We start from the raw sequence: 12844 nt of genomic DNA on the forward strand, positions 1-12844 counted from the left end.
TTGCTTTGAGAAATAAAAACATCCTGGCAGGAGGAAAATTAAATTTAGAGAACAGCCCTACCATAGCTTTTCTTAATGCATGGCCTAGAATGAAGGAAGCAAATTTCTGTAGTTACTATAGCTACACTTTTGCATGTTACATTTCATTGTGAACTGAAAATGCTAGATGAGAAATTATCTATTGATTGATAAAGAAACCCTATTACAGAGAACTATTAGCTTCCTTCACTTATGGTTTCCCACCCATCACCAAATTCATAATGTAGTGCCATATGAGTTTTCTACATGGAAAGAGGACATAAAATAGCTTAGATCATTCACAGCAGGGCCTGAATCTGAATTCAATTACATAGTACCCAGTAATACTTAGAAAGGTCAAGAGCATCAGAACCAGAAAAATTCAGATTCTAATCCAAGCTCTCTTTCCAGGCTGTATGTTAAGCAAACGACGTCGCCTGGCTGGGTCTGATTTCTAATCTATAAAATGGGAATGCCACCACCTGGTTTGAGAATTGTGTTGATAAGAGGACTAATAAAAAGCATCTAAAAAGCATCTTGCTTAGTGCTAAGAGTGTGTGTGTGTGTGTGTGTGTGTGTGTGTGTGTGTGAGATGTGAGCACCACTATGACCAGCTAAAGGACTTAATTTTTTTTTTTTTTTTTTTTTTTTTTTTTTGAGACGGAGTTTTGCTCTTGTTACCCAGGCTGGAGTGCAATGGCGCGATCTCGGCTCACCGCAACCTCCTCCTCCTGGGTTCAGGAAATTCTCCTGCCTCAGCCTCCTGAGTAGCTGGGATTACAGGCACGCACCACCATGCCCAGCTAATTTTTTGTATTTTTAGTAGAGACGGGGTTTCACCATGTTGACCAGGATGGTCTCGATCTCTTGACCTCATGATCCACCCGCCTCAGCCTCCCAAAGTGCTGGGATTACAGGCTTGAGCCACCGCGCCCGGCAAGAACTTACTCTTGAACAACATTTAAGTTAAAAAAAAAGGCAAACTTCCACTCAGCAAAAAGTAATCTGCAAAAACCATCCTTTCCATAATACCAGAGTAATAATCAGTAATATTTTTTGGAGGTGGAATGTATATGAGTATGTTAGAAAAAAGCTTACTAGTCATTATCTTTCATGCTAAATTTTTATTTCAATGTTATGCAACTGCATAAGTATAAATATTTTGTTCAATATACAACAATTATGACATCCATAAGGAATTCCTTAGAGAAAATAAGACTGCAAACACTTTATTGCACAGATCCTAACAAATTTTTAAGCTGGTAAATCTACAGCTGGGAGTACTACCAAGGAGCACATCCTACGATCACACAGAGACTGACCAAATAGAACACAATGAGGAGAATTTCTACCAGCTGATTGGAGAGGTTTACAACAACAAACAGGTAATACATGAATGCAACCTTAAGTACTCTTTACTCATTCATAATGAAAAACATATTTGGCAAAAATGATGATACACTATACAAAATATACATAAAAATATCATTTGTAAACAAATAGCTAGTTGTGCTTTAAAGAAAATTGGACAGTTAAAAAGCAAAGGCTTGTAAACCATGAACTACCTCCCCGATAGACCTGTCCCAATGGCTGAATGTAGAAAGACTGAGTTACGACAACTGCCAAACACAGATATGTATTATAAACGTTGAGATCAGTTTTGAAGCCCATTTAAGCTCTTGTAAAATATATATATTTTTAACAGCTTCACAATGTAGTGATGGGGAATGGCTAAAACCACATAGAAAAAAAATTAGGGGCAAGGAGGAGGCTTTTCTTTTTTTTTCTTTTTTTTTTTTTTTTTTTTTCATTTTGCCAATACCAACTCATTTTATAATGAAGGACAACTGAGCAGTCGGTTAAGTTATGCCTTTGTTTTCAGAGTGGAGTTTACAGCTTTACTAGAAGATTTACAATCCATACAGCCATATGATGATGCTGGGCTTAGATGAACAATTTTATAGCCTGAAGATACTAAGACATCCCCAAGAGAGTCTGGGTGCCAGATTAGTTGTTTATTGGTGATTTTTTTTTTCTCTTACAAAACAAAACAAAAAATTCTGCGATGGTTCCCAAGCATCTTATAAATACTTATCTGTATTTTCTCTTAGTGCCTTAGTGCTTATATCAGCAAGTGCCATCTTACAACACAAAACAAGCCACCAAAAAAAGAAACTGCAACAACAAAAACAGAAACAAAAAATCAAAAACCTTCGGCACTAAAATGATTTGACAAATTCTACATATTCCACGGTATACAAAATTTAAATAAGGCTTAGCAAAAGTAAAAAGGATGGTCACATTCAAGCACCAAATAGCTCCAATGAGTCTCTTTTGTTACAAAAATGCTGCTCTTTATTAAGACAGTATTTTTGGCTCACAAATAAAGAGATCAGGTTATGAAATGTATGGAGCTACTAGATGCATCAGAAATGAATGTGAAACCCAGGAACTTGCTAAAAACAGCAAGCTTCATCTACAACATAAGGCCCCAGCTATGTATTAAAATGTATCTGATGTCCTGATTATTCCTTATTAATAAATATGCTACGATGCCAAAATCCACCCCCAGGTCTTTTCCTCAAAAAAGCAAATTTAAAACCCCTTCCAATGCCTGATGCTCATTTCTTGACTTAAGTACTAGAAGATTTGGGTGCAGCCAGTAATTTTCCTTTTTATTCAAGAGCAGGGCTGGTGCAGGACTACTACAAAACGTGTGCTTCTCGGACTAGTCACTCACAGCATAAAGGCCTGAGTTAAAGAGTTTGAAAAGCAGGAAAGGAAAGAAAATCAAAAGAAAGTTGATGTGTGTTTACAGTCCCCACTCTACCTCAGGTGAAGACCAGATGTACACATCCACAGGTGAGACCAACTGGCCTTTTAGATAGTTGGACCAGGGATCAAGTGTCCATTGGGATAGCTGTGTAAGGAAATTGGCTAGCTCCACTTGTCCTGGCCATTCCTAATGGAGGAGGATTTCAAATGCAGTAGGGCAGTTCTTGCTTTAGATCTGGAAATATAGGTAGCCAGATACAGTACTATCAGAAACTGGTTAAAACACACATAAAAACTCACAATCTACTGTGTTTAGGGCTTTCTTCCATCTTTACTTCAAATGTTTTAGCTTATAAAAATGGAAACTTGAAATAGTCTCTTAAACTACAGACCAAAACATGTAGGTGGATGTGTATATACAGGAATATGGGTGTATCTCTGTTCACACACACCCAATTTTGACCATTTTGCTTCATTACTACATTATGATAAATGGTAAAGCAAAAATCTTATTTAAAAAAAGCTGTAGTAAACGACGCAATCAGCAGCCAGGTATAGACTCCACATCCCAAACCAAACACAGTGCTATATATTTACAGAGAGAATCTTCTCAACAACCCTCGACTGTAAAGGTAATTTTTTTGTTTTTGTTTTTTGTACAAACACTATCTGGTAACAGTTTCACCGGTTACAACTGGGAAGGCATCTGGAAGAAGGGCCCCTCGCTGTCTTTCTCTCCCCTTTCTCAGTGAGGCTCTGAGCTCTGCCTGGCGGACATTCCCACACAGTGCTGGTTTCGAAAGGTAGTCAAGACACAGTCGCCCGTTCAGGACGGGTCTCCACAGTCCTGCCCCGGGGCCCGCCCCGTTACAAGGCCTTTTTGTGAGGGCTGCTGCGCAAACTCTCTTTCCCCCGCCTCTGCCGTACCACAAAGTCCTTTTCATTAGAGAGGGAGATGGGGCGGTCCGTGCTTGGGGCCGGGGACGGCTTGGTCACATCTCTGCCCACGTTCTGTTTCCTCGCTGTGGGAGGCTGGGCCGGGGCGAGGTCCTTCCCTCTGGTTTCCCCGGCGGTGGCGGTCACCGAGAGAGCCCTGTCCCGGTGGCTGGCTCCGCCCGTGGTGTCTGGGTCGGGGTGGTGTGACTCCGGAGCCAGGGTGGAGACCCCGAAGCAGGGCAGGGAGTCGCTCTTTGTCATGTGGGTTTGGGCCTCCCCTGCAGGCGCGGCCCTCCTGTGGTTCCTGCTGCTGGGGGCTGGGGGCTCCGGCGCGCCCCCGGCGGCCTTGTCGGAAGAGGTGTCGCTGCTGGCTCCTGGCCTGGCTTCGGGGAAGCTGGAGGAGCCGCTCAGAGGCTTTTCCGGGAGGGCCGTGGATCGGAAAGAACTCTGCCCGGCGGCTGAGGGAGACCGTTTCATGCCGCTGGGCTTGTCTGCCTCCGCCGGGGGCTTCTGGGGGCCGGGCCCTTTCCCTCTGGCCTCCGGGAAACCCTTCCCCGGCCCCGCGGCCAGCCACTCTGCGCCTTTCGGCCGGGCCTCGCCGTGCGCAAAGGCAAGGCTGGCCTCGAGCGCGTCGCCGTCTGCTGGGGCATAAAGTGCTTCGGTGCATTTCTTCCCCTCCGCCCTCCTGTCAGTGGTGGTGGCTGGCTGACTCGGGCTTTTGTCTGTCTGTCTGCACAGCGCGGGGCCATCTTTCACAGTGGATGGTTTGGGGTGCTTTGGAGACAGGGTTTGCTTTTCACCGACAGTGGTCAGTTTCTGGTCCGCTGGCTCACTGGGCCCTGGATGTCCCGGCCTCGGCAAACGCACGGGCTTCTCTGACACCTCCAGGGGCCGCCCACCACCGGCGGGTTGTGGCTTGCTGTCCGGCGGACCCCCGTCGGTGTGCAGACGGAGAGAGGGCCCACTTTCTCCGTGGCCGACCTCACCGCTGGCTTTGTTCTGGGAGCCTGGCGTGGCGGGAAACACATTCGGCCCACTCCTACCGTGGCCCTTCCCCTCTCTGCTACAGCCACCGACGGACTGAGTGGCAGGCTCCTGGCCCTTGGTGGCCCCAACACTTGGTTTCTGAGAGGAGAGGGATCGGTCAGGTTGCTTAGATTTTGGAGGACCTGGGTCAGGGCCAGGCCGGGGCTTGTGGCTGCTGTTTTCACTGTGTGCAGCAACGGGCTTGGGAGGGTCCTGGAGGCTCGGGCTGGGCTCTGGGGCACTGGGCTTGGCACCTGGCCCTCTGCCAGAGGCGTGGCTTGGGGAACTGCAAGGCGGCCTGGTAGCAGGACTGGGCAGGTCTTTGGCGGTCAGAGCGGGTGGAGGGATACTGCTGGGATGCCTTTGCAAAGGCTGCTCCTTCCTTTCAGCTTCCTTGGCACCATCTTTCTGCACAGATGGGAAACTGGAGAGTTTTTCACTCTTCCCACTCTCAATTCCAGGTGGCTGCAGAGACTGCCTGGCAGGAAGGACTTCAGGCTTGGGTTCCACGCCATGCCTCACCTTGCCCAGCTCCCTCTCACAGGGAGTTCCAGCCGAGTGTAGAGAGGAGCCGTCTCTGCACAGGGGCCTTGCCTCGTCTGGACCATCTTTGTGGTTCGTTCTCCCAGTCGGCGCCCATGCTTTCTCCATGGCCTGGGTCTGTGTGTAGAAATCTGGGTGGGTCCTTCCCACAGAGGGGAGATTTTTGGAGTTGTCACTGGTTTTAGCAGTTTCTGGAGAGCACAACGGCATGCAGGGCTCTCTGCACATGTCAGCCCTCACGGCAGACCGCTCGCTTCTGGCTGTGGAGGGGCCTTTTTCTGCCGATTCCCTCAGGCCTGGCTTCTCCCTTGAGGGGGAAACTTCTGGTGGGAGTGGGCCACGGGGCCTGGCCAGGTCAGCGTGCAGGTTCTGCCCCGGGCTGGTTAGAAGCTTGGGGTCCGTGGTGTGGTTTTGGTGTTTAGGGGAGCTTCCCTCTCTCTGTTGGGGATTGCTTTCCATGACAGTTGCAGGGTTCCTGGAAGTAGGATGAGGACCTTTCCTGTCCCTCTTTAACTCTGGGTCGGGCAGGGAAACTGCTGGTGAATTCTGGAGACCACGGCTGGGGGGCAGGAACCGAGGCTCAAGCAGGTAGGATTTATTCATCTTTAAACTGGCAGGAGAAAGTTCTCTCGCACTGGCAGTTTCACTCTTTTTCCCACTGCTGCTGGGGAGAGCTGGTGGCACAGAGGGCCCCATGTCACCACCTGGGCTGGGGCTCTGTACAGACTCCGGGGAAGGCAGTTCTGTCTTGGAGGCCTGAGGTCCGGACAGGAGAGCAATGTCCAGAGTGCCCTCAATCGGCTTCAGGCATGAGACAGTCCTCCCTTCCAGCTTATACTCGGAGGGGCTCTTCCTAACAGGGGACTCAGGAGCAACCAGGCCAGGCTTCTCAGCTCCATTGTCCACTCGGCCGGTTAAGGCCTTGAGGGGAACAAATGAGACGGTGCTCATCGGAGCTGCATGAGGGCTGCTGACAAAAGCTCGGCTCTCGGAGGCCGGCGGGGGCTCCTGCGGCCCTCCCACGGGTCGGACTTGGTTCCCTGGCAGGCATTCGTGGGCGCTAGCTGTCATCTTGGGCTTCAGCACAGGGCAGAGGTTGTCCTCTTTGTCCTCCAGTGACATTTTCTTTCGCAGGTAGTCGATGTTGGCCAGCTTGCTGTCTAACTTCTCACATCGGAGAAGCTCCTTGGCCTGGAAGGCCTTCTCTGTGCCTTCCCCCTTCCCGGTGGCGCCCCTGTCGAGGGAGTGGCAGAGACTGTCCTGGAGGGTGCCAGGAGCAGGGGCCCGTCTGAAGTCCCCGCCACCCTGGCCGTGCTCCGCAGAAGCCGGGCCATCGGAGGTGGCACCCTCGCTGGCGCGCACGCTGGCCTGCTTGTGAAGAGCGTCCTTCAGCAGGCTGCCCAGCGGTGGCGTTTCCTGCAGGGCTGCTTTGTTTTCAAAAGGACTTGACCTTTCCACAGCCTTAGGATAGATTTTCTTCTCTCTCTCGTCCAGCTTAAACAGAGCCAGGTTTTCCAAATCACTCCCAGGTCCATGGGATTTCTGATGGGATTCCGGTTTTTCTGGGAAGCCATCTGGCTTCTTCACCACCACCTTGGCCTTCAGCTTGTCACGGTCCAGGTCGTCCACCGACTCCTGGCGGCCCAGCTTCCGGGAGACGGGGCGTTTCAGGCAACCTTGCTCCACCGGCCGGGCGCGGCTGAGCGGCGGCGCATCGCACACGTTCTCGTCCAGGCTCTGCAGTGGCGCCTCGCGCTGGGACTGCTCCCGCTGCACCTCCTCCTGGGTCACCTCCAGGCTGTGCTTGCGGGAGCATAGGTGCTTCTTGTCAGTGCCATAGGAGGGCGACAGCTTCTCCTCGGACTGCACACGCTTGAGCAGTGGGGACCTGGGAGGCTCTGCGCTCTTGGGTCTCACGATGTGTCTGACGATGGTGGGCGGGGAGTGCATCTTGCTGGGAAAGGCTTGGGCGATCTTGGAATTGCCCAGTGAGTGTCCCAGAAGAGGGGATGGTGACCGCTGTGGGGAGGTGGGTTGCGGGGTTGGAGAAGGCGTCCGGGCCAGTGGGGACAGCGGGATGTTGCCGGCCGACTTTCGCCTCCCAGACCGGTACCGCTGCCCGCTCAGTTTGGGTGCCAGACCGTGGAGGGTGCTAGGCCGGATATGCCCGGACCCCGCTGGGGAATTGGGGGCACTAGAACTCGGGGAGCTGCTCTGGGAGGAATTAGTACCTGTGGATGGAAAACAGAAGGCTGTGAGCATCCAGGGTCATTTTCCCCTTTATTTCACAGTTGTAGCCCAGACTGTATTTGGTAAGGCCAGGTAAGGTCAGCACATTGCCTCATAATTTAACAGGTGGAATAAACACTTTTCAGATAAAACCCTCCACACCAAGGTGCAGCCCCATACTTCTGGCCTTATTTGATTGGTTAGAATAGCCACATCTTATGACCTCTCTATAAATCTGTCTTTATAGTTTACACCTTCAGCCTTTCTTTCAGCTGGAATAAGCTTCATGTGTTTTGGGACCTCACACGATGACTTGACTTTACCTCCCCTCCCCTCTGCTGTCTGGACCAGGAGACTCACCAGATGGGAAGTCGGGGGTGGAGCGGTAGCTTGGCGTTGGAGACCGGGGAGACAAGCTATGAGTGGGGGAACCTGGGAGGCTCTCGCCCGACGACAGGGATCTGTTCAAGCAGGAGAAACTTCGGCTGGTGTGGAGTAAAGGAGAAGGCTGCTTGGCTAGCTTTTTGAAAAGAGATCTCCTCCTAGAGCAAAAACAGGAAAACATTGTTCAGAGTCTTCTTTCAGAACAACTTCTGCCTCCCTACAATACCAGTGTGCTCAGCTGAATCACTCCGCGTGAGAGACAGTGACAGGGCAGATCCTATGAAAGAGCAGCATGCCACTTTCCTGTTAGAAACTGTCTTATGACATGTAAAGGAAGAGTTTTGATAGTAGACAAGGGAGGCTCTCTCAATTCCAAACACTTAAGAAGAGCTAGGAAAATAGAAAAAATATGAAGTGTAGTGAAAATACGTTCATTTACTTGTTAGGTTTATGAGGAGGATGTTCGTTGCTTGAAAGCCTCTGAGAACCTACTCCTAAATATGTGGACGCAATTTAACTAAGAGATGAATACAAAGTAAACCTCTGGCAGCAAAACCATTATACTGGAAATCAAATTCTTTAATGGTGATAGGCTGGGCAGAGGCCAACGAAGGGTTATTTGCTGTGCTTATTCCATTGTGGGCTCTTGACTGTTCCTGACAACATGCAGGCTGTACATTTACATAGAATAACTGAGAAAGGTGAAGCTGAAGCCTATGGCAGGGCAGCAGACACTAGGGCAGCATAAGCAAATGTGCATGTGGTACTCAACGAGCGTATCAAGGCAAAAAGTGAAGCTTCTGACAGCTTATCTGGACATCAGGCTGTACAGAGATCTTTTACCATGTTAAGTCTATATATGGTAAACCTAACCCACTCCACATGAGCTTAAAACAGAAAGTTTCTGGTTGATAGCCCTTGAAACAATTTGTTCTAAATGATTTAAAGCGCAATCAAAATGTAAAGCATAATAATAAAGAAGGATCTCAGAACTTGTGTGTAATTTTACTCAAAGTAATAAAAAATGAACTTAGGTGAAAAAGTCAAATAGTTCTGTAAACTTACAATGAAAACCAGAAACTCCTCACTCGGATTTTTCTCTACTTCCCAAAGAAATCACTTTGTATTCTTTTACCTGTTTCTTCTCCCATTTGTCTATATATTGCTAAATAATGTGTATATACTGCTATTTTTTAGTTTTTCAGTTTTAGAAATTATCTATTAATCTCATTCTGTGAAATATGAGAATTAAGCTCTTATACAACCCCCTTCTACCTTGCAACCAAATACATTTCCTCTTTCCCATTCTTTCCAATATAAGGAAATCAAAAATTTTTGGTTAGAAAAATGGCTGGCAGTTTACTTTATATTATAAATATTGTTCACAGCTGGGCCATATGAAACATAATTGCATAACTTTATTTTTCCCCCCAGAGTTAGTACGTTGTTTTTGTTGGCTTATTTTTCTGCATTTCTATCATCAAAAATCCTTTTAATAAGATGTGACTCATCAGGTCCAATTGGGCAAAGAAGAAATGCTGTGCGATTGCAAAAAAAGGCACACCCAGAAAGCTGCCTGGCAGGAAACACATGCACGCACCTTGATAGTGTCTACAAACAGCACAAAAAGATACTGATCTATGCTTTCCAGGCTGCAGAAGTGCGCAAGCTAGTCTGATTTTCAGTGAGTAAAACAAAGCCCTTCTATTTCTAGGCTCATTTAGAACCTTTAAAGATACGGTTATTTTAGAATATCTGGCATTTAAAAAATAGCAACTGTTTGTTTTTTGATAATGCAAAGGATATTTTAAAAGTAGATTTAATGTTAAAAACTGCCTGAAGGTTTAGTTCCTCAATCCAACTCAACTGAAATCAAGTGAAGAGGCTTAAAAAACAGCAAAGGGCTTTTCCTGGCATTCACACATGATTTAAAAAAAAACAATTGGAATCCGTCTACAGTGTAAATATGTAAATCCTTTTACTATGGAAATTAATGCTATTATGAATATGGACTTCAATGTATACATATATGTGAACCATAACATAAAATTTCTCACAGAAAAATAGATCTTCTTCGTATGTAAGCATTTAATTAAGGAGTAACTTTTCTCCAACATAGTTATACACCAAACTTTAAAAAGAATACTGATTTTACTAACCTTTCGAGACTTTCTTTCTTCTTGGATTTCTTGCTCCGCCTAACCATCCGGCTCTTATAGCTGTTTCTCCTGGCTGGTCCAGTTTTGATTGATGTGTTTTCAAATGGGGTAGTAGTGATTGACACCTTATTCCCACTCTATAGAAAAGATGAGGTGGTATTAAAGGGAAATGCTGTGATGAAGCAAGATCAGAACAGAGATGAAAGATTCATAGACAAATACAAATAGAAAGGAGCATACATATAAAAGGCCTTCTGTTTCTAAATAACCCTTCAATCAAAGAAGTCCTGCCAGAATATAAACTGGGTGGAAGGCAAAATATAAAGTTTCTTTAAGAGGGTGAGCTCTGGAGTCCACACATAGGAGCTCACATCTAAGCTCTGTGCCTAGCAGGCCGCTATGCTCCCTATACCTCAACTTCCTGTACCACCTAACAATGTAATCCTACCTATCTCCTGGGGCTCACTGGAGGATCACATGAGAACAAGTCTGTAAAGCCTTTTGCACCCAGTGCAACACAAGGAAAGAATACTGTAAATAAGAGAACTACTTCCACAGGTGTTAAGTATTAATGTGCCCAGTGGCTGTCTGCTCTTAGTTGATTTTTCTTTTTTCTCCTTTTTGTGTTTTTCCTTTGACCTAAAAATTGTAGAGGAACAAAACTGAATGAGACTTTTATTTTTAATTATCTTAGAAGGCTCCTTTTCTATCATCATAAAACCTGTCAGTTTGCAAAGCTGGAACATTTATGCCAGCCAGTAGGAAACCTCTTTTTAACCAGGTCATGCAGGGTAAGGTAATTTCTGGTGAGTTTCTGTGTCCTTTCTCTCAGTCCTGGGAAGGGGCTTGCTCAGCTGCCTCTAGGGATGGAACTGAGCATGAAGTCAGCAGCCAGGCCGAGGCAGGCCCAGGATAGGTTGGTAGTCCCTGGCATCAATTACCCTTCCTGAATTTCATAATAACTAGGGAAGAGACCAGACCTTTCAAGGTCAGAGATGGCCCCCATTACTTTGAAAGTACAAGAGATACAAGGAAAAGGATCTTTTAAAAGACCCATTCCTGGAAGATACCTTGAGCTCAGCTCGATGTGGTACCAAGTGAAGGGGAGTTAGGTATGGTGGCAGCAGAGGACTGAAAAGATAGGTAATGACTGTCCTAAAGACAGCATCTACTTTCCCCCTTGATTTGGGAAGTAATCCATGCCACAATAAGAAGGCAATAGGAAAGTATTAAAAAAAAATCATTGAGAAGCTTACCACCCAACCACTAGTAATATTTCCTGCTGGTCTTTTTTCAAGCATGTGCAAAAATGCACATATGTACACATGCGTTATAACTAATTTATATCTCAGTTTATTTACAGTTCTATGTTGCTTTTTCATTTTGCACGTTATATAATTTGGAAAAAATTTCCCATCCTTACTGCTATTGTTTTCTTTTCTTTTTTTTTAAGACAGAATTTGACTCTTGTTCCCCAGGCTGGAGTACATTGGCACCATCTCGACTCACTGCAACCTCTACATCCCGGGTTCAAGTGATTCTCCTGCCTCGGCCTCCTGGGTAGCTGGGATTACAGGCATGTGCCATCATGCCTGGTTAATTTTGTATTTTTAGTAGAGATGGGGTTTCTCCATGTTGATCAGGCTGGTCTCAAACTCCTGACCTCAGGCAATCCGCCTGCCTCAACCTCCCAAAGTGCTGGGATTACAGGTGTAAGCCACCGTGCCAGGCCCATTATTTTCTACGTTTAAATTCTTATAAGGTTTGATGTTGTTCCTTTTTTAGTTTGGTTATTTCTTTAAGAAATGATTTATTCAGTTTTATATCCAGTTTAATATTAGAAGGTCTTAGTGTTTTATTATTAGAGTTCTTTAATTTTTTTTAATTAAAAAAATTTTTTTGAAACGTTCGGTTGCCCAGGCTGAAGTGCAGTGGTGTGATCACCGCTCACCACAGCCTCAAACTCCTGGGCTTAAGCAATCCTCTTGCCTCAGCCTCTGAGTAGCTGGGATTACAGGTGCACATCACCAAGGCTGACTTAGAATTCTGTTCTGTTTAAGAACATATACTTTCATATCTAATGTCATATTTGCAGAAAGTATTTTAGGGAAAGGGGGGTTTAAGTTCAACAGGAGAAACAAGTTTATTTTGTTTTCTATTGTAAAATAATAAATTATACATTCTCTATGCAAGTGGCAAAACTTTAAAAATAAACCTTTATCTGATAGCAGAGATTACATTCTATTTGTTCTTTAATGAGAAAATCATTTTAGAAGTCTGTAAGGTCTACCATTGCAGGTTTTTTTGGAGTGGGGTCTTCTCTTCACAAGTTGAGGCCATGCTGAAATTTTAGTTTTCCCTATGGTGAAGGAACAGAGCAACAAGCATGGGTAGAGTTCCTCTGTCACTGACGTTCCTTCAGTCTGCTTCCATGTGCAGAGAGTGGACGTGCAGAACCGTAATGATCACTGGGCTATTCTATCACGCGTGCCGCTTGAGCCAGAATCTAGTTCCACTCTTTTCTAACACAATCCAGCACTGACTTCTCTATCTTTATCCGTAGGAGACTAACAATACCTGGCATTTTAAAAGCTTATATTTATTTTTAAACCATTTTCATACATATTCTCTAAGCTTATTTTCATAAACAAGTCATAAGGGTTGTCTGTTCTGCCCTCATGGCCTAAAAGAGTTTGTCACCCTTCCTTTGCAGATGAAGAAAACGGATTCTGAGACCCTGCGGTTCTCGTTCCCCAAAGTCACTGAGAGTCCAG

At 46.0% G+C, this 12844-nt stretch overlaps 1 protein-coding gene across 13 annotated transcripts in view; it reads right to left on the reverse strand.

The window, feature by feature from the left end:
- Positions 1–1231: 1231 nt before the first annotated feature.
- Positions 1232–12844, reverse strand: part of MAST4 (microtubule associated serine/threonine kinase family member 4) — a 573771-nt gene continuing 562158 nt past the window's right edge. For all 13 annotated transcript variants that reach the window (XM_074385270.1, XM_074385262.1, XM_074385256.1 and 10 more), the window contains 3 exons: positions 10071–10207; positions 7888–8069; positions 1232–7529 (listed from right to left, as the gene is read on the reverse strand). In XM_074385270.1, the coding sequence (XP_074241371.1) occupies positions 3661–7529; positions 7888–8069; positions 10071–10207 (4188 nt within the window). In that variant the 3' untranslated portion in view covers positions 1232–3660. The remainder of the gene's footprint in view (positions 7530–7887; positions 8070–10070; positions 10208–12844) is intronic.

Source organism: Saimiri boliviensis, chromosome 1 (assembly GCF_048565385.1).
Source record: "Saimiri boliviensis isolate mSaiBol1 chromosome 1, mSaiBol1.pri, whole genome shotgun sequence".
Lineage (NCBI taxonomy): Eukaryota > Metazoa > Chordata > Mammalia > Primates > Cebidae > Saimiri > Saimiri boliviensis.